General features: G+C 40.0%; 1 protein-coding gene across 3 annotated transcripts in view; it reads right to left on the bottom strand.

Moving 5' to 3' along the window:
• Window positions 1-27,893, bottom strand: part of ESRP1 (epithelial splicing regulatory protein 1) — a 65,205-nt gene that overhangs the window by 18,544 nt on the left and 18,768 nt on the right. For all 3 annotated transcript variants that reach the window (XM_009243960.4, XM_009243961.4, XM_054518678.2), the window contains exons 5-13: window positions 25,454-25,552; window positions 25,269-25,323; window positions 23,062-23,172; window positions 22,808-22,940; window positions 22,671-22,713; window positions 19,618-19,919; window positions 16,156-16,374; window positions 13,316-13,514; window positions 9,442-9,610 (exon numbers count right to left, since the gene is read on the bottom strand). In XM_009243960.4, coding sequence (XP_009242235.1) covers window positions 9,442-9,610; window positions 13,316-13,514; window positions 16,156-16,374; window positions 19,618-19,919; window positions 22,671-22,713; window positions 22,808-22,940; window positions 23,062-23,172; window positions 25,269-25,323; window positions 25,454-25,552 — 1,330 coding nt within the window. The remainder of the gene's footprint in view (window positions 1-9,441; window positions 9,611-13,315; window positions 13,515-16,155; window positions 16,375-19,617; window positions 19,920-22,670; window positions 22,714-22,807; window positions 22,941-23,061; window positions 23,173-25,268; window positions 25,324-25,453; window positions 25,553-27,893) is intronic.

Raw genomic sequence — 27,893 nt, 5'->3', positions numbered from 1 at the left:
CTCATATTTAGAATATATGAAAAAAATTTACAAGTGAAAATAATCCAATTTTAAAATGTGCAAAGGATTTGAGTAGACATTTCTCCAAAGATGTGCAAATAGCTAAGAATCACATAAAAAGATTCTCAAAATCAATGCTCATTAAGGAAATGCAAATCAAAATCATAATGAGATAGCAAACCCACACCCAAGAAAATGGGTAAAATTAAAGACAGTAAGAATTGGAAAGCAATTACAGAAATTAGAACTTTTATATATTGTTAGTGGGAATGTCAAATGGTGAAGCCACTTTGGAAAACAGCTTGGTTGGCAGTTTCTTGAAAGCTAAATAGTTACTGTATTATCCAGGAATTCCACTTCTAGGTATATACCCTAGAAAACTGAGAACCTATGTCTACACAGAAACGCGAATGCATATGTTTCAAGTAGCATTATTCTTAATAGACAAAAAGTGTAAACAACTCTAAATAGCCATCAACTGATGAATGGATAAACCAAATGTGGTATGGCTCTACAATGGATTATTTCACCATAAAAGGGATGATATATGTTACAATATGAATAAAACTGAAATATTATCTGGAATAGGAAAATCTATAGAAATAGAAAATGGATTGATAGTTGTTTAGGGGTGGGGAGAGGGGTCAGTGAAGAGGTAGAGGACAGGCAAATGGGAGTTTCTAACTAATGGGCATAAGGTTTCTTTTTGGAGTGAAATAATATTCTAAAATTAGACTGTTACATGATTACCTAAAGATTAGATTGTAAAATTATTCTACAATTGTAAATTTTGGAACTCTGTAAATATACTAAAAATGACCGAACACCTAAAATAGGTAAATTTTATCAAATTATCTCAAAGCTGTAATAAAAATCATGTGTATTTGGCTTTATGGCAGTAGTTTAGAGAAATGTAAGGATTAAGCATGAAATTTTCTAATCGCATGCCAAATGAGAATAAAAAGTTCTTAAAAAAGAGCTATGCCAATTAGTAACTCATCTGAAGTTATGTTCAATAATGTCACTCTTTTAGATTCTTACCTCCATTATACCTTTACATTTCAGATTCTCAAGTGCCAGTATTTATTAACATATCATATATACATTGTGTCAATAATGTAACTTGTACTCAAAAGATATAAAAGTTCAAAAATTGATAGGACCACAGAGGAACTGAAGGATTAGGGACAAATGACCAAGTCAATTTAACAGTGTATTCAAAGGTCCTACAGTTTTGGAGACTGTACCACATCAAATAAACTAACAAGGAGACTGTCCTTGAGCTGGATAAGCAACCTTAGGGTTGCCTGAACAAAGAGCTGAGGGGATGTGAGAGGAAATGAAGGGAAAGAAAGTAATATTAGAGGGGCTGTTCCAAAGGCTTGTATCCAGAAAACTGTCAGAGCATCACAGTTGCAAAGACATTAATTACTTAGGATCACAGCCAAGGCTCCTTCAGTAAGCTGCACCAAGATCATACTAGGAAATTACTGAATGAAATACATGAGTTAATATATTATAAAGTTGCTGAAGACTTCCTCCATTGAGGCACTTAATATCCTCTGTACATATATAGGTAACGTAGGCCAGCCCTGGTGGCTCATGCCTGTAATCCCAGCACTTTGGGAGGCCGAGGCAGGTGGATCACTTGAGGTCAGAAATTCGAGACCACTCTGGCCAACATGGTAAAACCCTGTCTCTACTAAAAATACAAAAATTAGCCAGGGTAGTGGGTGCCTCAGGAGACTGAGGCAAGAGAATTGCTTGAACCCAGGGGGCAGAGGTTGCAGTGAGCCAAGATTGCACCACTGCACTCCAGCCTGGGTGACAGAGGGAGACTCTGTCTCAAACAAAACAACATATATAGGTATTAAGTTTTTCCAAGCACAAAGTAAATAAAAATTCCATTTCTCTGATAAGTTATGATATCTTTTCCTTTAAAATTATGAATTTTACCATTCAATCTTCCTTTGCTTTGACTACCTGCTCCCAGCTCATTGTTTTGTTTTTGTTGGTTTTTTTTTTTTTTTTGAGACTCTGTCTCCCTGTCACCCAGCCTGGAGTGCAGTGGCACAATCTGCAACCTCCATCTTTCATATTCATGCCATTCTCCTGCCTCAGCCTCCCAAATAGCTGGGATTATAGGCATCTGCCACCATGCCTAATTTTTTAATTTTTTCAGGATGGAGTTTTGCCACGTTGTCCAGGATGGTCTCGAACTCCTAACCTCAGGTGATTTGCTCTCCTCAGCCTCCCAAAGGGATTACAAAGCCACCATGTCCAACCCTATTGTTTTGTTTTCTGAGACACGGTCTCACTGTCAATTAGAGTGCAGTGGCACAATCACAGTTCACTGCAGCCTCAAGCTCCCACACAGCCCATTGGTATGCCAATATCAATTTAATTGGCCAAGATTCTGTTATTGGACTATCCACAAATTTCTCCCTGCGCTATATTTTCCAGACCCTGACATATATTGTCTAGTTTTATAATATACAGTGTAGCCTAATAAATCATATAAAATTATATGTAAAACAAGATATGAACATACTGGATGCCAAGATGCCCACCACATCAACATACTCATAATATATACTATATTGATAACAAGACTTATAATACTCTTCCTCCATTTAATAATTATGAAGTCCAAACATTGGTAATACTAATTAATATTATCAGGTGATTTTCTAAAATAAAGGTAGTCAGAAGTATGAGAGTATTGATAATATTCACAATTTGAGGATTTGCCATATATAGATATATACAGCTTTTTTTTTTTTTTTTTTTAAAGAGACAGGCTTGTGCTCTCTCCCAGGGCTGGAGAGCAGTGGCAGGATCACAGCTCATTGCAGCTTCAATCTCCAGGCTCAAGCAATCCTCCAGCCTCAGCCTCCCAGGTAGCTGGGACTACAAATGGGTGCCACCATCCCAACTTAAAAAATAATTTTTTGTATGCCCAGGATGGTCTCGAACTCCTGGGCTCAAGTGATCCTCCTACCTCGGACTCCTAAATTTCTGGAATTACAGGCGTGAGCCACCACACCTTACGGACTTGCCATAATTTCACTAAAAAAGAGAGGCCAAGGTATCACATGTATGGATAGAGAAATGGATTAAGTGGGAAGATTAGAGAATTACATTCTCCCCTCTGAATGAGTGACTACATATTGTTTCACATTTCTGAGAAACCCTGCAGAAAAATTAATTTCCACTGCTTTGTAAAATGACCACACAGAACAATTTTATCAATATTAACATCCCTAGTGTTGCAAATACCACATATTTGGAAGTAACTGGAGACATACTGTTTCAATCCTTGCCAGTGTAAAACCTAGTCAGTTTTCATGTAGGAAACCTTTAAACTGACTTTAATTTTCATCTGAAATTAACAAGGTTAACTTTTCGAGATTCTTCATGGATTTAATAACTACAGCAGTCTATGGACTGATGACTACCTCTGGACCCTGGATTTCTGTTAGTGCTCCTAAAAGTCCATACAGGCTTCTCCAGGCCTGCACTTCTACCATTCAGAGAAGGCCTAAGGAACCAAACAAATAAATAGGAAAACACTTTGGCACAAACAAATAAATCTTCCAAGAATCTATCTCACCCAAATAGCTGGCAAATTTATGTGCTGTCAAAAAAGTTTGGTAACTAAACTTAAATTTACCCCAAGGCTGGGCGCAGTGGCTCACACCTGTAATCCCAGCACTTAGGGAGGCCAAGGCGGGTGGATCACCTGAGGTTGGGAGTTCGAGATTAGCTTGACCAACATGGACAAACTCCATCTCTACTAAAAATACAAAATTAGCTGGGCGTGGTGGCGCATGCCTGTAATCCCAGCTACTCAGGAGGCTGAGGCAGGAGAATCGCTTGAACCTGGGTGGCGGAGGTTGTGGTGAGCTGAGATCGCGCCATTAAAGTTTTTACATTAGCAAAGGGTCATTTCCTCCCTGAAAGCCATACTGAACTCTCGCTGACTGGTAGTAGAGAGTGAGTTGCCCACGGCAGTTGTTCTTCCTTACATCATTTAGAAACCTAATCCAAACTAAAAAACCTGATAATCGTAATCACGGCCACCCACAAAAATTACCTGACACTTCTCTCATATTATAATATTGCTTCATATGGCATCACTATTACTATTATTTCTAGCATCATTTCATTGGATGCTCAATTCTTGTTTGCATTTGTGATACTAAATATTTAACTTGTAAGAAAACTTTTAAATCAAGAATTCTTTTTTCTTGGTCCTATGAGAACACTTGCAACAACAAGCAAATTAGAAAGTAAACTGATTCCCACATGTTACCATTGGGATAAACTAGGCGAAGTGTACAAGGGATCTCCATGTATTATTTGTTACAACTGCATGTGAATCTCAATAAAAATTTCAATTAAAAAAGTAAACTGGAATAAGAAGAGCAAGTTCAAAACAGGAAATGTAAGCATCTCTCAGAGGCTTGGTATTCTTCTGGTTCAACTACAAAGAATTCCAGGATAGGACACAGTAACACAATAAACCAAAGATCGATGTGTTTAGTAACACATACATATTACTAAATATACATATTCATAGGCCAGGTACGGTGGCTTACGCCTGTAATCCCAGCACTTTGGGAGGCCGAGGAGGGCGGATCACTTGAGGTCTGGAGTTGCAGACCAGCCTGACCAACATGGAGAAACCCCGTCTCTACCGAAAATACAAAATTAGCTGGACTTGGTGGCACATGCCTGTAAACTCAGCTACTCGGGAGCCTGAGGCAGGAGAATCGCTTGAACCCAGGAGGCGGAGGCTGCGCTGAGCTGAGATTGTGCCACTGCACTCCAGCCTGGGCAATAAGAATGAAACTCTGTCTCAAAAAAAAGAAAGAAAGAAATATATATACAAATAAAATATATTGAATAATGAATATATATATATTGAATAATGTATATATTATATATATACACACATATATATTCATTCATTAGGTTATAACAAAAGCTGGTTTTAAAACAAATGGTTACCCCAAGAAAGACAATGGTTATTCCTCACCATAAAGCTTTTATACAAGCATGCACAGTTTACTTGTGACTACATCACTCATTAAAAAAAAGTGAAACTTCCTGTGCTTCCTTTGTTGGCGCAAAATGTTGTTGCTTGGCTGGGCATGGTGGCTCACACCTGTAATCCCAGCACATTGGGAGGCTGAAGTGGGAAGACTGCTTGAGCTCAGTACTTTGAGACCAACCTGGGCAACAAAGTGAGACCCCGTCTCCACAAAAAGTCAAAAAATTAGCCAAGGGAGGTGGTGCATGCCTGTAGTCGCAGCTACTTGGGAGACTGAGGCATGAGGATTGCTTGAGCCTGGGAGATCAAGGCTGCGGTGAGCCATGGTAGCGCCACTGCACTCTGCCCTGGGTGACAGAGCCAGACGACATCTCAAAAAACAAAGACAAAAAAGATGATGTTACTTGTAATTTATAGTGTCATACAAAAGGCAAGAGATGCATAGAAGGTATGTATGTCATTCAGTCTTTGAAGAATCAGCATGTCTCTCACCTATGCAACAGCTTTGATGCAAAGGAGAATATTCTTTTCTGAGAAAAATGAGAGGTCAGAAGAAAAAGTAGGGCTTGATGTAATGAAAGAGAAAAGATGTGAGGTAACTGATTTTGTATTGATAATCAGAGAGGACCCAAATGGAAAGTCCTTCTAATTATTTTTCTGCCCTAGGCTAAGGTATGAGTCACTGGATAACTGAAACCCTCTTCTGAGGGAGAGAAGGGGGTTAAAAGCCCAAAAAGAGAAAACAAAACCACATGAGGCATACATGCTTTCATTTCACCTGCTCTTCCAGATGCTGTTGTGACAACCTCATTTATTTTTATTTTTTGAGACTGAGTCTCGCTCTGCCACCCAGACTGGAGTGCAGTGGCGTGATCTCGGCTCACTGCAACCTTCACCTCCCGGGTTCAAGCGATTCTTCTGCCTTGGCCTCCCGAGTAGCTGGAACTATAGGTGCCCACCACCATGCCCTGCTAATTTTGGTATTAGTAGAGACGGGGTTTCACCATATTGGCCAGGCTGGTCTAGAACTCCCGACCTCATGGTCTGCCTGCCTCGGCCTCCCGAAGTGTTGGGATTACAGGGGTGAGCCACCACACCCAGCCCATTTATTTTTATTATTTATTTTTTGAGACGGAGTCTCACTGTGATGCCCAGGCTGGAGTGCAGTGGCACAATCTTGGCTCACTGCAGCCTCCGTCTCCTGGGTTCAAGCAACTCTCCTGCCTCAGCCTCCCTAGTAGCTGGGATTACAGATACTCACCACCACACCCAGCTAATTTTTGTATTTTTTAGTAGATGGAGTTTCACCATGTTGGCCAAGCTGGTCTCGAACTCCTAACCTCAAGCGATTTGCCCGTCTCAGCCTCGTAAAGTGCTGGGATTATAGGAGTGAGCCACTATGCCAAGCCAGTTTTTTTTTTTTTGTTTTTTGTTTTTTTGAGACAGAGTCTTGCTCTGTCACCCAGGCTGGAGTGCAGTGACACAATCTTGGCTCACTGCAAGCTCCTCCTCCTGGGTTCACGCCATTCTCCTGCCTCAGCCTCCCAAGTAGCTGGGACTACAGGCACCCGCCACCATGCCCAACTAATTTTTTGTATTTTTTAGTAGAGATGGAGTTTCACCATGTTAGCCAGGATGGTCTCGATCTCCTGACCTCCTGATCCGCCCACCTCGCCCTCCCAAAGTGCTGGGATTACAGGTGTGAGCCACAGTTTTTTATTTTTAGTAGAGATAGGGTCTCACTTTGAGACTCAGGCTGGTGTCTAACTACTGGCTTCCAGTGATCCTCCCACCTTAGCCTCCCAAAGTGCTGGGATTACAGGCATAACCCACCACTTGTGGCTTTTTTTTAATGGAGGAAATTTAAAAATAAAGAAAAACACAAGAGCTTCTGATTAATAGTATCTCTAGAATATGCTGTTTTAGATTTCCCACTTATCAGAGTGGAGGCCAAAACATACTTGAGCATTTACATAACAAAGTTTTTTAATAGCCTCAAATGCCCAATAGTTATGCCAGGTTAGAAATTAATGTTTTTCGCCGAGCGTGGTGGCTGACACCTGTAATCCCAGCACTTTGGGAGGCTGAGGCGGGCGGATCACCTGAGGTCAGGAGTTTGAGACCAGCCTGACCAACATGGAGAAACCCCTTCTCTACTAAAAATATAAAATTAGCCGGGCATGGTGGCTCATGCCTGTAATCCCAGCTACTCAGGAGGCTGAAGCAGGAGAATTGCTTGAACCCGGGAGGCGGAGGTTGTGTTGAGCCAAGATCGCGCCGTTGCACTCCAGCCCGGGCAACAAGAGCGAAACTCCGACTCAAAAAAAATAAAAAAAAAGAAATTAATGTTTTTCTATCAAAATTATAAAACATCTTTGGCATATGCTTTTTAAATCATACCAGATTTACAGCATAAATAAGAGCATATAATTCCCATGTTTGAATGCTTTCATGTTGTTATGTAGGTAATTTCACTAAAAGTGGGGAAATATAAAATAAAATAACACACTCTAGGGGTTAATTTGGAAGTATTAGCTTATATATAATGCACCTGACCTTCGTTTTTAAAATTCCATTTCTGTAAAACTGTCCTACAGAAATACAAGCATGTCCCCTGTAACCCCAGCACTTTGGGACGCTGAGGCAGTGGATCACTTGAGCCCAGGAGTTTGAGACCAGCCTAGGCAAAATGGCAAAATCCCATCTCTAGTGAGGGAAAAAAAGTTTGAGAGAGAGAGATAAAATCAAGTGTTTAAAGATCAACATGAGCTTTAAGAGAAAAATTAAAAGTACAGATATCTACAAATAAACTTATATTTTTACCCTTTGGACATTTTGAGGAATTTACAAGAATGAGGTAAATATACACAGAAGTAGTCACTGACACATTTTCAAGTTTTAAAAAAAGAAAGAAGGAACGATTAGACAGTACACATTAAGATGTCACATTATTTAGAAGCATACATGTGTATTACCAAACTGATAATAACGGTTACTTCCAGACTCGGAGGTGTATAAAATGGGAGTCTTTACTTTTACTCACCACACTCCTATACTCAGACTTAATAATGAGCACAATACAAATTTTAAAACTACTGGTAGAAAAAAAAATTGACCTACAGGCCCACATCCAAAATTACAGGAGCTATTAAGCCATCAATGTCAGTTCCTTCTGCCTTTGGGGCTTCAAGATTCATGGTCTCATTTCCAAGAAACTCCTTCCTGTACCGCTACTCAGGTGGCAAGTAGTGATGGAAGTGGATATTCTACAATTACACTATAGGAACAAGAACGCTGGCAGACATTCAGAGACACCAAGGATTCCATTCCTGACATTCTGATGACATAAGCAATTATCACAGGGTCCAGAGAGGGTGGCAGATTGGGGCTGGGCTACGTGTCTGGCACAGTATTCCATCATGAACTCATGCTTCTTTGCCTTTTCAAACCTTCAGAAGACAGCTAGCTGACAACTGTCATAGCCCTTTTCTTTTCTTCTCCAGTGGAATAAAAAATATTTTCAATAGCATTAATGTTTTAAAAACTTCTAACAAAATAAAAAACGTAATTAAAAGTGGCTACAAACTTGCCTGTTATTATGAGACCCCTAACTCTTACTCCCTAGTGGAAAACTCTATATTGGACAGGGAAGAAAAATACAATGCAACATAGCTGTAGGATCAGACAGGTTAGGTCCAAGACACTTATTATAAGCCTCATTTACATGCTCGTGCATGTACTCCAAATATTTCGTCTAAATAGCTTGGAAAGAAGCTAACATTCGGTCTCCCAACTCCCAGACTGACAACATTCTCTCCATTATATGCTAGTATGCTATGTCCGAAAAATTGAACACAACTAAAAAGACAGACTTAAAATATATAGACTCTAAGAAAACACTAAATAATCTAATTCTGGATTGGTTTATAGATTTGTTTAAAGATTTTGGAGGAAAAGAATATAAGCCCTGGAATATTTAAAGCAACAGTTTTTATTCACTGTGCCATAACATGAATTCATACTACTTCAAAAGAGCATTGTTCCTGTTATGAATTTTCCTGTTTTATGATTCATTCATCTGATATTGCCATCCTATTGCAGTGATTACATCACTATTCACTTGGGGTCCTATGACAGGAGAGGTAAAAGAGGAAAGCTGTAGACACAGGTGACCTAAAAGATTATGCTGTCAGCATATGGTTAAAAACTATACTGCTTTTGCTTTGTCTTGAAACAACCTTCTTGGTCAGAGATATGACCAGAGGCTGTGGCCTGCCACGCTAACCTTCAACATGGCAGACAATATTCTTTTGTGAGCTCGGGCACTGGCTATCAAAGGAGTCCTTTGTTTCTGCCCCTCATTTCCACTTCTGTCAGAGCCTTACCTGGGATAGTATGCTGTGTAGTTCATGAAGAGCTGAGTGCCTGCTGGGTAGTACGCTGTGGAGGGCTGCAGTGCTCGTGGATTCAAAATCACAGAGGGCTGATAAATGGCAGCTTCTGTAGGAATAACTGCAGCAGGAGCTGGAAATGTGTAGGAGGGAGGAGACAGGCCTAGATATGCAAAGAGAGATTGAGACATATTTGTAACAGCTGACATGCACATGCTAGCACTAAAAACATAGAGTCACTGTTCCATCTACACATTTTAAAGAAAGAGACCACAGTTCTTTATCCTATCCCAAGCAATTTCCTTTTGATTATATAGTTAATACATAGAAGTATCTGAATTCCACCCTGTCAACCTAAAAAACAGTTCTTAGCCTGAAATTCGGAAACACCAACATGAAGTGGATTTTCATGTCTTCTCAATCATTTCACAATATGTAATTTTTTTCCCTCATGTTCCTGAGTGCCAGTTACTACAAACCAACTCTCAGAGGAAAGAAACGTGGAACTGACATTTAAGTTTCATACTAGAGGCTACTAAATATTTTAAATTTTAAGTTATGCTTCTACTCCCTCTTGCTGTCTACCCGTCAGTACAGCATCAAATGAGAAGTGTTATGATAAACCTCTCTTGGCCACTACCACATATTAGATCAAAGCACAGACTGTGCCAGAAGGACCTGACCTAAAAGAAACGAGCAGATCAACTCTGCATTATTCTCACCTAAAGGCAGCCACATGATGGGCTTTGAAGCTAATTTATATTTTCAGACCTTTAAAAAGAAAAAAATCCAAGCTGGGAAATAGTCCCAAAGGAATTGATGCCTAAGTCTTCCTGGGAATCAACTAATAAAAAGCTGGCTCAGATTAAATCAAAAAATGGGCCCAAACTCCATTGTCTTCTGGTTATCCAACATCTTCTAGGTTTAGAAACAGAAGACCAGCTGCTGGTCACTAGCTTTCACTTGTGGAATGAACACAACTGTCCGGGCCATCTATACCCAATAGAAGAGTTAAGTTGAGATGCTGAATGAATATGGGGTCCCTGACTTTAAGCTTCATACCTAGAACCACCACATTTTGCAATCAGCAGAGGCCCAAGAAATAACTTTTTCCCATAAAAATCTCCAAGCTGACTTCAAATTGTCTTTTGTTCTTATGAGTTTCTACATTTCCATGGAGATGAATAAGACAGCAAGCTAAATATGGGCATATAGACAAAAGACCAACATATTGATCTCATATTTAACTTGAGTGCCTCTTTCATACTCATCAAAAACCATGCAAAAGAAAGACCAACAATACAAATTGAAGCACCTAAGTCTCACAGAAAGTTATACAGCCTGTGCTCATATTCTGATTTCTTGTATTTTTTTTAGTAGAGACAGGGTTTCGCCATGTTGGTCAGGCTGGTCTTGAACTCCTGACTTCGGGTGATCCGCCTGCCTCGGCCTCCCAAAGTGCTGGGATTACAGGCGTAAGCCACCACACCCGGTTCATATTCTGATTTCAAAACTATCAAGCAGTTCATTACAGGACAGTGCCTCACACCAATAAGACAAACACACATGGCTGGGTGTGGTGGCTCACGCCTGTAATCTCAGCACTTTGGGAGGCTGAGGCGGGCAGATCACAAGGGCAGGACATCCAGACCATCCTGGCCAACATGGTGAGACCCCATCTCTACTAAAATACAAAAAATTAGCCGGGCATGGTGGCACACGCCTGTAGTCCCAGCTACTCAGGAGGTTGAGGCAGGAGAATCGCTTCAACCCGGGAGTCAGAGGTTGCAGTGAGCCGAGATTGCGCCACTGCATGCCAGCCTGGCAGAAGAGCAAGACTCCATCTCAAAAAAAAAAAAAAAACAAAAAACAAAAAAAAACCCAAAAAAACCCCAAAAAACGCACATACACATAGTAGGTGTAAGTCTGTTCAGCTTCCAAACAAAGGTAGAAATTTTCGATAACCAAATAGATTGGACTGCGATGTTTTGGGCATTCCTTAAACAAAAGGATAGTTTTTTTTTTTCTTTTTTTTTGGAGACTGAGTCTCACTGTCGCCCACGCTGAAGTACAGTGGCGCAATCTCAGCTCACTGCAACCTCCGCCTCCCAAGATCAAGCGATTCTCCTGCCTCAGTAGCTGGTATTACAGACATGCGCTACCACTCCCGGCAATTTTTTGTATTTTTAGTAGAGACGGAGTTTCACCATGTTGGCCACTCCTGACCTTAGGTGATCCACCTGAATCAGCCTCCTAAAGTGCTGGGATTACAGGTGTAAGCCACCATGTCCAGCCTAGGATAGCTAATCTCATATATCTAAAGGAGTGTATATGCACTGACTACAAAAATGAAGTTAACCATAAAACGTTCCTTCTTAAGAAAGTTAACAAACTTTAAGAAGTTGTATAAAAGTTAAATGCAACATAAACTCGTTATGTTGCTCAAGCTGGTCTTGAGCCCCTGGCCTCCAGTGATCCTCCCACCTTGGCCTCCCAAAGTGCTGAGATTACAGGTGTGAGCCACTGTACCTGGCTGACACATGGATTTTAAATCTTTTTTACTTGGGGGCTTGTGAGGAAAAATGGGTAAAAATGAAAGTCTTCAGAGGAAAAATATGTAATGACCAGGAGCAGGGACAAGTGAAAGGATATTCCAAAAGCAGAATTTGGGTCACACGTGATGCTTTATCTTACAATGTTTGACAGATTATCACTAAACGATATCGTAAAAGCTACTGACATTACCAGTGGTTTATATACTGAAGACATACAACTGAGATTACTGTAAGATCTCTTAACCCAATTATAAATTTCCAAAACGTCATACTTATTCATGATCAACTCTAAGATATTCACCAACAGCAAGCAGCAGGTAAATGGAATATTAGCATTTAGAAATTCAAAAGATAAAAAGGATTAAGCCCCACTGAATGTTCTACAAATAATACTTTACCAAACAAGATTAATAGTATAGGTCCATCTTATTAGAAAGTGAGGTGCCCAAATCCCCCGCTTTATTGGAATCAAGCACATAATCCAGTTCACTTTCTTAGTTATCTTTGAACTGTACTGCAAATACTATATTCTTTAAACATACCCAACAGGCCTAAGAAGGTACATCTTAAAGGAGAAATCATGTAAAAAAGACTCAAATTTTAACATCAGATCCCCACATGTTCCTTATTCACTAACTAGAACTTCGTAGACTACAGGGCTTATTCCCCTCAAATAGGATTCCAGATGGCTTGCACCCAGGTGCCAATGAGCAAGAGCATGGCTTGAAATTAAGCACTGATCCTGTGATCCAATGGAAACTTTGGCTAATTAATCTATGTGGCTTTTTTTGTTTTTGTTTTTTGTTTTTGCTAACTTGCTCATTCCAGATATCCTGGAGAGCAATAGAAATGTCCAAAAATGTTCAAAAAATACTTGATGCTCAAAAAATTAAATGCAACATATGCATCAAACTGCCCTTCTTAAAGGTTAATATGTTTTAAAAAAGAAAAGAAAAAGAATCCAGCCATACTTTTATTTTGCCTTTAAATGCATACTAAAATTATCTATATAGCCAGGTTGCCTCCCAGAGTCAGTGCTTATCTGGAGCACACTAAGCTTCAGAAACCAAGTGCTTATCACTGGAAAAGCAGGAATATAATTTGAAAGGAGGTATTTGTAGCATCTCTAATTGTGGGTGTCCACAACCAAGGTCTTAAATGATTACCAGATACTACTGATTACAGATGGGAGAGCCTTATATAACCACCTCACCTGCCTCAGAAAGAACCAGGGGCACAGAAAGTTACGAAAGCAGCTTAAGCACCTACCAGCATATAGCGTAGAATAGCGCCAAGACCCAAGAAAAACTTACATGGTAACTTACATGGCGGTGGGGATAAGCCATTTCGATTTAAAGTGCCCCCCATTAACACAAAGTTCATCTCCTCAGCTGAACACTGAAAGACTTCAACATATCTGTCCTTCATGTTTTTTTTATGACACTTCTGTGCAGCCATAAATGCTCTGTCCGCAGACTTCATCTGGATAAAGGCATCTCCTGATGGGCGGCCCTGAGTGTGTGGGGGAAGAATAAAAACAAAAGGAGACTGTCTCCTTCAACAAGGAAATGGTTGCTTACAAAACATGCAAAGTGACAATTACCCATAATACAGATATTTTAGCCACAAAATCCAGGTGATGGTGTGATCTGCTGGAACCTGACTTGCATTTCATCACCTGATCACCAGAATGGCCAACAAAACCTTTAAGAAACAGTTTTGAGAGCTCATAGCTGAAAATGAGCCTTTTTCACTTCTGTTAATTAGTATCAGATTTACAAGGGTTTGAAAGGGTCTCCTTGTGACTGCTGTTTCAAAATAGAGGATCATATATTAGTTTTTTTCTCTTCTGAAAAATTCGATTAAATGTCATTCAATTGAGAAAAGCTAGTAACAGAACCAGCACTGGAGCTTTAGGTACCCTCCTACAGGACACTGAACCGGTATTCTTTTTTGGCTCTCAGTTCTAGTCCATCACTGACCCGCCATATCCCTTTCAATCTTCCCTCATCCCTGAGACCTAGGTTGGAATGTGGCTTGGGGGCAAGGAATTTGGGAGATGCAAGGCCCAGTGATGATTTGTGAGAGCTGTATGTATCATCAGCCTTGCTTGGGAGCCCTTCTCTCACTCCTTACAGCTCTACCTTGGTCAAACAGGTATTACCAATAGACATTTTCTATTAGTAATAGCTTGCTAAAATCCCCTATTTCAAACCAAGCCTGTAGATTTGTGTTCCACAGAGGTAGAACGCCTTAGTTTTATTGAGCATGAATGTTTTATGGGGGAGAAAAAGACATGATCAGCTTATAGGACTACTTTCTTATTTTATGGTTTTCTCAATAAGTGTCTTAAGGACTGTGAAATTATTACCATGCAAGTTACCATTAGAGTTACCATACCAGGGAAACTAGCAACAAACCCAGTCCAAGATGGAAACCTAACATCTTCAAGGCAGCTAAGAGTTTGTGCATCATCTAAGAACATTTTCCCAAGTGTAATCACAATAGGTCACATGAGTCAAAGAGAGACAAATACTGTTGTTAATCAAAGAGTAATGGCCTCTGGGTTATTAGAAGTGGTGACTCAATAAGAAACCAAATAATTCCCTGGTGATGCTTAAATGTGGGCAATTTTATTCAAAAGAACTCCTACCAGTGAAGCATGCTGAGAGGGTCAGATAACAAGTTGTATAATTTAATATTAATATTGACTGAAGATTTAGAATGAGCATGTGCCGATGCAGAAAACTGGTATAGAAGGCAAGGGCTCAGGATGGTTTCCGATTCCTTGTATCCAATGGTACAGGCTTTCCAGTGAGACAAGATTACAGTTATGAAAGTGACCAAATCTCCAAGTGAAAAGGTGAGAAATTAGCAATTTAGGGATAAAAAATTCAGTATTTTCAATATAAGCCTACATTCAACCCTTAATCCTCAGAAAACATTTTCAAAAATTAATACAGCTTTGCATTTAATAAAGAGTTCCAGGCTGGGTGCGGCGGCTCACACCTGTAATCCCAGCACTTTGGGAGGCCAAGGCGGGTAGATCGCCTGAGGTCAGGAGTTTGAGACCAGCCTGGCCAACATGGTGAAATCCTGTCTCTACTAAAAATACCAAAATTAGCCGGGAATGGTGGTGGGCACCTGTAATCCCAGCTACTCGGGAAGCTGAGGCAGGAGAATTGCTTGAACTCAGGAGGCAGAGATTGCAGTGAGCTGAGATTGCTCCACTGCAATCCAGCCTGGATGACAGAGTGAGACTCTGTCTCAAAAAAAAAAAAAAAGTTCCAAAGTTTCAACTAGAACCACCTGGCTTATGGGTTTGTAGAATTGTATCCTGCTTATGACAGCACAAAATACTGTTAAATTTTCCAGCAAATATAATTTTCTTTAACCAAAAATTAGGTGACAATAAGCTAGGAAATACTTTATATTTGCATATGGAAGAATTCAGTTAGATTTTTATACAGGCTTCTCAGCAACTCATTCATTAATACATTTGAGAGCCTGTTATGATCCACACATACTGTTCTTTCTAGGTGGTGTGGATACAAGTCCTCATTGAGTTTGGTTCCTATTGAATGTAATTTGATGTCTAACATGTATATATTAAATACGAAATAAGCCATTTCTAAATAGCCTATGGATACAAAATATTCTGGAACAGATATGATTATTTGTTAAAATAAGCATCATCCATGATTGCTATAACACTACAGCAGAGTTACAGAGTTGAACAGCCAAAATAAGAAAAATTGTGTCAAGACTGATAATATATGTCATGCCTACTTGATGCTATTGATAATGTGATGGATATATGTGATGAAGGAATCAAAGCTGAATTTGAATTATTATACTAATGATAGCATTATTTTCAGTTCATTCTAAAGACCTCTTGTATTTACAGTTAAGTCTTTCCTTAAAGACTTAGTGTGTAACTGAGGATTATGTACTTTTTAATTAGATGTAAGTGAGACTAATTTTATTTATCAAAGACTAATTTCATCTAAATTTATCTCAGACTAATTTTATTTATCAAAGACTAATATCTAATATTAGATATTTCTAATAGATTATCTAATATCTAATATTAGATAGTTCTCGTATGTAGCGAGAAAAAGCGAATAAGTTTTCCACTAAGTATCTTTCTTACCTGGTGATTCAAAACCATGTGAACCCCATGAGTACGAATATCTGTGGCGAACTCCCCCAGGAAATCCAGGATGTCCTCAATTGTGGCTGCATAGGGAAGACCTCGAAGGCGTATACAGTCTCTAACATTTGTAGGGGGCACAAATTGCTGAGGTAGTACTGGAATAATGGGAGGGGTTGGAAGTGGAATGAGAGGGGCCGAGGAGAATCGATTCAGCACCTGTACTCAAAGCAAAACAGAAGTAATTTAGAGCCGTGCTACTCCCCTGCTTTCTGCAGATCAGCAATAGCATCACTGGGAAGCTCGTTAGAAATGCAGAATCCAGCTCACCCAGACCTAATAAATATGAATCTTCATCTGAACTAAATCTTCAAGTGATTCACAAGTACAGGCAAGTTTGAGAAGTAATGGAGAAAGGGATTCATGCATTCCAGCAGGGAAAGCATGATACTCATTTTTGTCAAATACACGGTGAGGCGTACACCACACACAACACAAAACACTTAAACACTTAGTGTCTACCTGTAACAATGTATCACTATCTGTGAGGGACTATTATCCCTAAAGCTGCCACTTTTATACAATTCTGAACATATCACTAAATGTGGACTTTTGTAGCAAAAGTAGAAATATATCATTTCACTAAGTACACAGTATTCCCCTCATTACCTTCATACTCCACCTCCAAACCCAAGAAATAGAGAATGACCCAGTAAAAGAATCACAGGCCAAACAATCACTTTAGATTATATTAAAATATAATGCTGAATAATAGCACAAGACAGAATGGGTGGATATAAAGAACTGCAAAGAATCATTTGTTGACCATAAAGATGAATAGTAGCTTAGTTTCCCTGTTAATTTGAGACAGTGGTAAGACAAAAGATCTTGAATATCTTCTAGATTCATGGAATTCAGCTATCCTGAAAATGGATGATGATAGGTTAGGCGAATTTTAGACAACAGACTGCCCTTAGGCAACACTCATATTACAAGGCTCTTGTCCACTTTTGTCTCAGAGCATGCCAACTAGTTCATAATACTAGAAGTCCTTAGGCAAATGCCATCTGTGGCATCTCCAGGTTTTCTGAACAACTTAATCACTCTAGCCTTTAACATTCCATAAATTGACAATATAGAAGAATCAATGAACCCTTCCCCAAAACATGCACTAATTTCCCCACTCACACCCTGCTCAGTTGCTATCTGAGTAAGAGGGGACAAAAATCAAACCACACCACCAGAGAAATGGCATGAAAAAGAGACAAGAAGACTTTAATAAGAAGTTATATAAACAGTCCAGACACAGCAAAAACATTAGAAGAACAAGAATAGAAAATTAGTGTAGTAATAGATAAACTCATGACAGGAAATGGTGAAGCATCTCATAATACCTGACAATTAAGAGGTGCTCAAATATTTATTGAATAAAATGACTAGTAATGAAGAAAAGACAGTGGAAGAACCTGTGACTAGTTCAAAACTTATTAAATAAATCAAGAAGGATGGAGAAGTAGAGAAAATGCACACCCAAAAGCAACTCATAGTAGAATCATAGAGAGGCAGCCTACTCTATTTCCAAACCAACACAGAGTAGCCCAGACTCTGCAGTAGCTTATTCTAGGCCATGATTTCATAAGACAAACTCTCTTTCCAAATAAAGATCTGAAACCACATCGAGTTTTTTCTCCCAGTTTGGGAAGAATGTGTGTCATGTTTGAAAACTCAAGCACATTTTAGAGATTCAGCACTTATGACATTTTCAAAAAGGTATAAATTTTTTTTTTTTTTTGGTAGGGGGAGACAAAGTCTTGCTTGGTCACCCAGGCTAGAGTGCAGCGTGATATCGGTTCACTGCAACCTCCGTCTCCCGGGTTCAAGTGATTCTCCTGCCTCAGCCTCCCGAGTAGCTGGGACTAAAGGCGCACACTGCCACGCCTGCCTAATTTTTTTTTTGTATTTTCAGCAGAGATGGGGTTTCACCTTGTTGCCCAAGCTGGTTTTGAACTCCTGAGCTCAGGCAATCCGCCCGCCTCGGACTCCCAAAGTGCTAGGATTACAGGCGTGAGCCACTGCGCCTGGCCAGATTTAAATTTTAAATTTTAAGAATGTAGCCAGTTTAGGGTTCAAGAGCACCAGTACAATGGAACACAAAAATAATATAGAATTTCAACTATACTTATTTTAAGCACAAAAATAATTTTGGCATTCTAGTAGATAAAAAGGTTCTTAACTTTGCATAATTATTTAAAATCACAACATATAATGGGATGCAGAAGCTACACAAAACTCTGATGAACTCACAGAAATAATTAAGTAAGTATCCTAAATACTTACAAAGCAGATCTGTGGAATCATATGAATCACTATTCTACTATGGGACACAAATAGAGCAAGTTGGAAAAGCTATGTAAAGAGCAAGTTGGAAAAGCAGTCTATGCCATTTATGCTACAAAGGCAAACTGACCCCTGAAGACATGTTCAATTGGCAGCTGGTAAGTCAAGAACAGTTGAAAAGCTTGAGATTCTATAAATGGTTTAATGCCTAGATCTTAGTACATTTTGAGGAAGTGACTGCCTCATTTTGTGCCTCAAAAATGCTGAAAGTTGCCAGGCGTGGTGGCTCATGCCTGTAATTCCAGCACTTTGGGAGCCCGAGGTGGGCGATCACCTGAGGTCAGGAGTTCGAGAACAGCCTGGCCAACATGGCGAAACCCCATCTCCATTAAAAATTCAAAACTTAGCTGGGTGTGGTGGCAGGCAGCTGTAATCCCAGCTACTCAAGAGGCTGAGGCAGGACAATTGCTTCAACTGGGGTAGGCGGAGGTTGCAGTGAGCCGAGATTGTGCCACTGCACACCAGCCTGGATGACAGAGCAAGACCCCATCTCAAACACACACACACAAACACACACACACACACACAAACGCTGAAAGCTAGTAAAAACAGGGCAGAGCTCACCAGCAGGGTATGAAACCGATGAAGCCTTTTGGGAAATAACATTTGGCAACACATTAAAAACCTTAAAAGCTCACACTCTATATCCAATGCTACAGAAATCAAATTGATGACAGGTTTTTAAGCATTTTACATAGAAATTTCTTCCGGTAGAAAAAAATCAATCTAAGTGTACACTAGAGGAATTTCTAGATAAAGTATGCACTTCCATGAGATATTTAAAGATGAAACTTTTCAGACATAGGTAAGCTTTCAAGGTATAGTTTTAAAACAGAATACAAAAATCCAGCTATAGCAGTATCCCATTTCTGTAAAAATACATAGTATGTGTTGTGTGTGTGTACAGGCTATCTCTTGGTTATAGAATCAAGACTATTTTCACGCAGTTACACTTCCAGTATTTTACCAGTTTTATTTTAACATAATGAGCAATGTAGGACTATTTTCAGAGATAAAGAACAGAAATTAATGCAAAGGTACAACATACTCGTTTTTAAAACCAACCTGCTGAACTTCAGCTGCTGTGCTCCTGAAGAGTTCAATGTATCTTTTACCCAACAAGTCTTTATGCTTCCTCAATGCATTCTGTGCATATTCCTCACAAGCAAAGAGGACAAAAGCATCCCCTGTTGGCCTACCATCTGGGTAGGTGACAAAGAGGATGCCTTCCTTCCCCCCAGTAATAGGGCAATGCTGTCCAAAGAAGGCCACCACTTCTTCAGCTGTGGCCGTGAAAGGGAGCCCCCGCATGCGGACAATGACTTGATTTTCCTTGGAGAGAAACTGGGCTACCTCATTGGAAGTACCTAGGGAAAACAAATATTAGGAAGCAGGGAGAGAAATAGTTAAGACATCAACTTTACCGATTTTAAAGTGATAAAAGTCCTGCCAATGTCTTGAGTTCATAATGAAGACCCACACTCCTACTGAACGCAAAATAACATCCTAGAAATCAGAATTTTCTAAATTTGAAACTCCTCCCCTTTTTCATAAAACATCCTTCTTAATTTAGGAAGCTGGCAAGACAATTAAATCATGGGCCAATCACTAGTAAGTCATTGTGGTAGTTAAAGGCACAGGTCCTGGAGCCAGAATGCCTGGGTCCAATCTTGGCTTTACTGCTTACTAGGGCATCTTAGTCAAGTTCAACTCCGTGCCTTACTTTTCTTGTCTGTAAGATTGCCTATGTCATAAATTATGAAAATTAAGTAGGGTAATAGATATAAAGCACTTCGGGTTAAAAAAAACTTTTCCTGATTACTTTTTTGCTCCCAAGAAAACCATCTGCAAGTAACTCAATTACTTTTTTTTTTTTAAATTAAGAAAGGTTCAAACATTCTTGAGTAAAAAGAATAGTATAATGAATATATGGGGTACCTACTTTCAATATTGATCAACATTCTGCCCAACATAAAACATTTTGTACAGTGTTGTCATATAGCAAGTACTTAACTGCATATCTCTGAAACTCATACACTAGTAACATTTTCCCTAACAGCAAATTCTTCTTTTTGCTTCTTTTTTTTTTTTTGAGACACAGTTTCACTCTGTCTCCTAGGCTGGAGTGCAGTGGCACAGTCTCGGCTCACTGCAAACACCGCCGCAGAGATTCAAGTTGATTCTCCTGCCTCGGCCTCCCGGAGTAGCTGGGATTACACACACACACACACACACACACACACACATATCTCTCCTGACTAATTTGTGTATTATTAGTAGAGATGGGGTTTCGCCATATTGGCCAGGCTGGCCTCGAACTCTTGACCACAAGTGATCTGCCTGCCTTGGCCTTCCAAAGTGCTGGGATTAAAGGCATGAGCCACCAAGCCCAGCCCCTAATAGCAAATTCTTATCGCAGTGTCCATATACAATGAAATCCCAGAAACGATATAAACATTAATTGACTTTGCCATCTCCAAGTTGCAATGCATCTATCATGAAATGTCAGGATTTAGGTAAAACCACAGCAACCCCAAATATATTTGACCCCAAACAATATCAAACATTGCTTGGGAACTCTGGAAATGCTCCTAAAGTCCTGAATTTTGAAGCCTTAGAGTTTATCTAAAGATGAACTGGAGCAAAAATATACCAGCAGATTGTGTTAACAGGATGCTGTTCCTGTAAGTTCTATAGCTGCAAAATTTTCACCCAGGCTCCGTAATGCAGGAATACAAATGTTCTTTTACACAGTGAAAGTCATCTTCATATAATTTGGCAATAGGTGTCAAATGGCTGTTGAAAAGGTCCAAAATTCTTTGATTCAGCTATCCTGCTTTTAGAGATTTATCCTAATGAGTGGCGCATACAGAGATTTTAAAATATTTACAACATATTAAAGTCAAAAGTTGGAAATGAGTTCTAAATGCTCAACAGGGATATTTTATTTATTACAGACAGAATCTCACTATGTTGCTCAGGCCATTCTCAAAATACACCAAGGCTCAAGCAATCCTCCCTGTCTCAGCCTCCCAAGTAGCTGGAATTACAGGCACAAGCCATGTGCCCAGCTCCAACAGGGATGTTTCAAAATATTATGGTACATATAATACTATGTAGCAATGAACATTTAAGAAAATTGAGTAATGTAGGATGTTCATAATACATTAAAAGGAAATTATAAAACAATATGAACGAGCAACAGAAACCTACAAAGTAGATATATGTATAGAAAAAAATCAGACAAAAAGCACAGTCAACATTTTAAGCATGTTGCTTCCTTTAAAGTTATTAATCACTAAATAACTGGATAAAAACCACATCTGTTCCACCCTGTTTTTAACCATATTACTGTAAATACACATCCAAAAACACTATGAGACCCAAAACTACCATGTTTCTGGTGACTCATGTGTTAAGTTTAGAGAAAAATTAGAAGCACATGTGCAACAATCCCAGGTATTGCAGCGTAGCCGTTTGAAAGCAGTTTTCTGACTCTTTTCAAGAATATCATTTCCTGGCCAGGCACAGAGGCTCAGGCCTGTAATCCCAGCACTTTGGGAGGCTGAGGCAGGAGGATCAATTTGAAGCCAGGGGTTCCACACCAGCTTGGACAACGTGGTGAAACCCCGTCTCTATTAAAAATACAAAAAATTAGCCAGGCATGGTGGCACACACCTGTAAACCCAGACACTAGGGAAGTGGAGGCACAAGAATTGCTTGAGCCTGGGAGGCAGAGGTTGCAATGAGCTATTGTGCCACTGCACTCCAGTCTGGGTGACAGAGCGAAACTCTGTCTCCAAAAAAACAAAACAAAACAAAAAAACCTAGCCTTTCCATATGCATACAACTTCATATCACCTTTTCACCTTCGTATAGTACTATTTTTAATGGCTATTTAACTATAGTAAGTTGGCTCAAGCCTTAGGACAAGTGTTATACATAAAGTTCACTGTTACTATTGGAAGCTTCTACCTCTGGGGAAGAAAATCTATTCCCATGTTCCATTAGAAAATAAAAACCATTCATGACCCTATTTATCTACTCTTGCTAAATTTAAGTATGCAAAATTTTTAGATTCTTATTAACTAAAGCCACATTATGTAAAAGGCACTTACCACCAGCAATTTTAAGAAAATCTTCACCTGTTGCTTTGTAAACCTGAGAAAAGACAGAGAAGTTAGTGTTTCTGAGCCTTCCGTCCTATGTTAATTCTCATTCACGATGTCCAGGGGTTCAGGTTTTGAGGACATACCTCAATATACCGGGTCCCCATGTGATGTTTGTGCCTCTGTAGTGCTAGGTCTCGGTGCTCCTCACTTACAAACCTAACCAGAGCTTCTCCGTTCCTTCGACCCTGAGCATTCAGACAAAGTGCTGCACCTCCCCTTTGAGAATAATAAAACAGACGGCAGGTAGAAAAAAAAAAATACAGTGAGGAAAAAAAAGATAGAAAATCCATTATCCCTTTGGGATTGTCAAGTAAAATAAATATTTAAGAAAACCAACTTGGCAATATTGAGTCCTTTGAAGAATCTTGCAATATCTTGATCTGAAGACTGCCATGGTAAACCTCGTGCCCTGACTACGGTGTTATCATCAATAAGTTCCATCTTGCTGCTGTGGATGAAGCAAAACTTCAGGTTGCATGATAAATGCTAGCAAGTCAGACACCTATTACCCCCTGCAAGACAACTGCCTAGTTACACAGGATGTATTATTTGGTGTTCAGACAGACTAGCAATACTACTTGATTTTCCTTATAACCTCAAAAAGTATGTGGGTACAACTCAAAGTACTGTTTAGGTGGTTCATTATAGAAAGATGGCTGCCTGTGCAGGCCCAACACAGCTAGGTCACTCAGCAAACCATCTATCTATCAAAGCTGAGGAAGGCCAGGCGTGGTGGCTTATGTCTGTAATCCCAGCACTTTGGGAGGCTGAGGTAGGTGGATCACCCGAGGTCAGGAGTTTGCGACCAGCCTGGCCAACATGGTAAAACCCCGTCTCTACTAAAATTACAAAAATTAGCCGGGCATGGTGGTGCATGCTTATAATCCCAGTTACTTGGGAGGCCGAGGCAGGAGAATCACTTGAACCTGGGAGGTGGAGGCTGCAGTGAGCTGAGATTGTGCCACTGCACTCCAGCCTGGGCAATAGAGCAAGACTCCATCTCAAAAAAAAAAAAAAAAAGCTGAGGAAATGTTTGCTTGGCACCCTTATGTCCTGAAAGTTCCTAGAACCCCAAAAGATAGGTTTGAATTCATTCTCAAATCTAGACAGTATACATGTGGGGTTTAAATCCAGTTTAGCAGCCGAATTTAGGATCAGAATAAAGCTGACAATTAACCCACATGAGGAATGTGTGTGCATGGTAGGAAGTCCGCTGTTAAAATATCTCCCAGATCAAACCAGGGAGCCATCCCAGAGAATGTCCATAGAAATGCCTGTGAGTCCCTATACCTTAATGACTCATTTGCAAATCACTTATTATATATTTTGACACCTTTTGATGTCTTATCCCTCCCACGTTCACATTTTCAGTTCTCCTAGGACATTTTCTTAATAAGTCACTTTCTCCACAACTAATCAGCCTCAAAGTCTCTATGGGCAAAGATGTCAGAAGTTTCTATTCACTTCAGAGACCAAGCACACACTCAATTCATTAGAGTGATTTACAAACAGGTCTACCTGCGATCACTAACAGACACCACTTCATACTTCTTCCCAGCTATTTCCTTGGCTTTAAAGTAGAAACCTATATAGCCAGGCACAGTGGCTCACACCTGTAATCCCAGCACTTTGGGATGTCAAGGTGGGTGGATCACATGAGGCCAGGAGTTTGAGACCAGCCTGGTCAACATGGCAAAACCCCATCTCTACTAAAAATACAAAACTTAGCCAGGTGTGATGGTACACATCTGCAATCCCAGCTACTGGGGAGGCTGAAGCACGAGAATCGCTTGAACCCGGGAGGCGGAGATTGCAGTGAGCAGAGATCACACCGCGATATTCCAGCCTGGGCAACAGAGCAAGTGCCTCAAAAATAAATAAATAAATAAATAAAGTACTTATAGAATGTACGTAAAATTTTATCTCAGTAAAAATTGTGAACTCTATTAAAGCCTATAATTTCTCCTTTGGAAATTTTCTAAGTGAAAGATTGGATAGTTTGGGGAGACCAAAATAAATATATTTAAGGTCAGGGTGACTAAAGATGCCAGTAAGTCATTACATTTTATTCCCAATATCAAGCTCAAAGTAATACAACCTTCTTCTACAGATGGCCTAACAGCAAGAAAGGATAGCTAAAAGGATTAGTAAAGTTTCTCAAATATAACAAGAATTAAGAGGCACAATATGAACAAAAACGAGTTAAAGGCCGGGCGAGGTGGCTTACGCCTGTAATCCCAGTACTTTGGGAGGCCGAGGCGGGCAGATCACGAGGTCAGGAGATTGAGACCATCCTGGCTAATATGGTGAAACCCCGTCTCTACTAAAACTACAAAAAAATTAGCTGGGCATGGTAGCGGGCGCCTGTAGTCCCAGCTATTCGGGAGGCTGAGGCAAGAGAATGGTGTGAACCCAGGAGGCGGAGCTTGCAGTGAGCTGAGATCGTGCCACTGCACTCCAGCCTGGGCAACAGAGCGAGACTCTGTCTCAAAAACAAACAAAAACAAGTTAAAAAGCTCAAATAAATAGTACTCAAGCACTTACCAAGTCCCACTTTCAAACTTGTAATTCACTCTCTCTGGATCTGAAAACCTGTGATCTAAAAATGAGAACATACAAGTCATCATTTTAGTGATTAGGGAGACAAAGTTGTAGGAGGAAATTTGAGTATAGGTAAGAGAAAAATAGTACGAATTCTGGGACTGCACTACTATAAAAGCAATACTTACTATAAGGCTCTGAAATCATTGCTAAAATTATGCTCCCCATATCTTCAACTTGAGAGGCTCCATATCGAGAGACTGAACTATTCTTCTCAAAATTTAAATCTGTGAGATTAAATTAAGGAAACACTTTGGAAAGGTAAAATCAGGTTACTTCTAAATCAAAATTAAACCTATACCAAGCCAAGAGGAGGAAGATGGATCTAGCTGAGCTTCCTTTAGAAATCTCAGAATGGCTGCCTCCCATCAGTCAGTCATTCAACTTAGGCTCCAACTGCCCTTTTGGGTAAAAGAGCCAAATCAATCCAGTGCTGAGATATTACCAGGAATACAACTTTTATTTACCCAGTTGTAGCAAATGAATACTAAGCATTTTCATTTCGTTTTGAATCAAAGTACGCAACAAAGTTAATTAGAATATTTCATCCTCTGAATCTTTACAGCACACACAAGGCAATGACCATGCCGACTTCATGATATAGCGACATTATCAACACTACAGGGTATTAAATGACTTTTTTTTTTGGCCTAATGTTTGAAATGGACACCACAGATTATTGACGTGACATTACTTCCACAATGCCACTTTTGCTTAGAAATTCTATTATAGAACACTTTTGGAGCCCTGTAGGATAGTCCACCTTTGATGACAGCAGATGCTAGTTCTAGACAGCAAATTTTGGAAACAATTCAAGCACTCAGAGCCAACACAGGCCAATGTGCTTGTTTACCAAAAGTATACTCTTTGAAACACATAGCTCAAACTTGGTTTGAGGGTGAAACCAGGAATTCACATGAAGTTTTGCGAATCTCTAAAATAAGGATGTATTTCCATCAAATAGAGGCATACCTTGAAAATATGGTAGGCTTGGTTCTACACCACTGCATTAAAGTGAATATCACAATAAAGCAAGTCACAGAATTTATTGGGTTTCCCACTACATATAAAAGTTATGTTTTGACTGTACTGTATTAAGTATTCAATAGCATTATGTCTTTTAAAAAATGTACATGCCTTAATTCAAAAATACTTTGTTGCAGACGGGCACAGTGGCTCACACCTGTAATCCCAGCACTTTGGGATGCCGAGGCGGGAGGATCGCTTGAGACCAGGAGTTTGAGACCAAGCCTGGCCAATATGGTGAAACCCCATCTCTACTAAAAATACCAAAATTATCCAGGCATGGTGGTACATGCCTGTAATCCCAGCTACTCAGGAGGCTGAGGCAAGAGAATCGCTTGAACCCGGGAGGTAGAGGTTGTAGTGAGCTGAGAACACCCCACTGCACTCCAGCCTGGGCGAGAGGTAGACTCTGTCTCCAAAAATAAAAACCAACAGAACAACTTTGTTGCTAAAACATGTTAATCATCTGAGCCCTCAGTGAGTCAATCTTTTTGCTGGTGGAGGATCTTACCTAGATGTTGATGGCTACTCACGGATCAGGGTGATGGTTGCTAAACGTTGGGATGGCTGTGGCAATTTCTGAAAATAAGACAACAATGAAGTTTGCCACATCAATTACCTCTTCCTTTCATCAAAGATTCGGTAGCCTGTGATGCTGTTTGAGGGCACAGGCAGAGTTGACTTAGTGTAATTATTGGGTTTCTTTGGTTTTTTGTTTGTTTTTTTTTTTTTTGAGACAGTCTCGCTCTGTCGCCCAGGCTGGAGTGCAGTGGCATGACCTCAGCTCACTGCTGAGCAGGTGGAATTACAGGCACGCGCCACCATACCCAGCTAATTTTTGTATTTTTATAGAGACGGGGTTTCACCATGTTGGCCAGGCTGGTCTCGAACTCCTGACCTCAGCTGATCCACCTGCCTCAGCATCCTAAAGTGCTGGGATTATAGGCGTGAGCCACTGCACTCGACCTCATTTTTGTATTTTTTAGTAGAGATGGGGTTTCACCATGTTGGCCAGGCTGGTCTTGAACTCCTGGCCTCAAATGATCTACCTATCTCGGCCTCCCAAAGTGCTGGGATTACAGCCATGAGTCGCCACCCCTGGCCAATTTAGCATAATTCTTCAGAACGCTAGGATTTTTAGAACGGTTAATGAGCATTAGCTTCAATTTAAAAGTCACCAGCTACATTAGACTATAACAAGAGAATCAGCTTTTGAAGCAAGGCATTGATTTATCCTCTCTAGCTGTTAGTCCAGGATGGCATCATCTTCTAAAAGAAAGCTGTTTCTAGTACATTGAAAATCTGCTGTTTAGTGTAGCTGCCTTCATTGGTTAGCTAAATCTTCTGGGTAACTCACTGCAACTTCTCCATAAGCACTTTCTGCTTCACTTTGAATTATGTCGTAGAGCTGACTTATTTCCTTGAATCTCATAAACCAGTCTCTGCTAGCTTTTCTTCTGCAGCTTCCTCACTTCTCTCAGCCTTCATAGAATTGAAGAGACTTAAGGCCTTGCTCTAGATTGCGCTTTGGCTTAAGGAAAT

This window comes from Pongo abelii, chromosome 7 (genome assembly GCF_028885655.2).
Source record: "Pongo abelii isolate AG06213 chromosome 7, NHGRI_mPonAbe1-v2.0_pri, whole genome shotgun sequence".
In the NCBI taxonomy this organism is placed as follows: domain Eukaryota; kingdom Metazoa; phylum Chordata; class Mammalia; order Primates; family Hominidae; genus Pongo; species Pongo abelii.
Note: the sequence above shows the minus strand (reverse complement) of the source record. Positions and strands in the feature narration are given on the sequence as shown.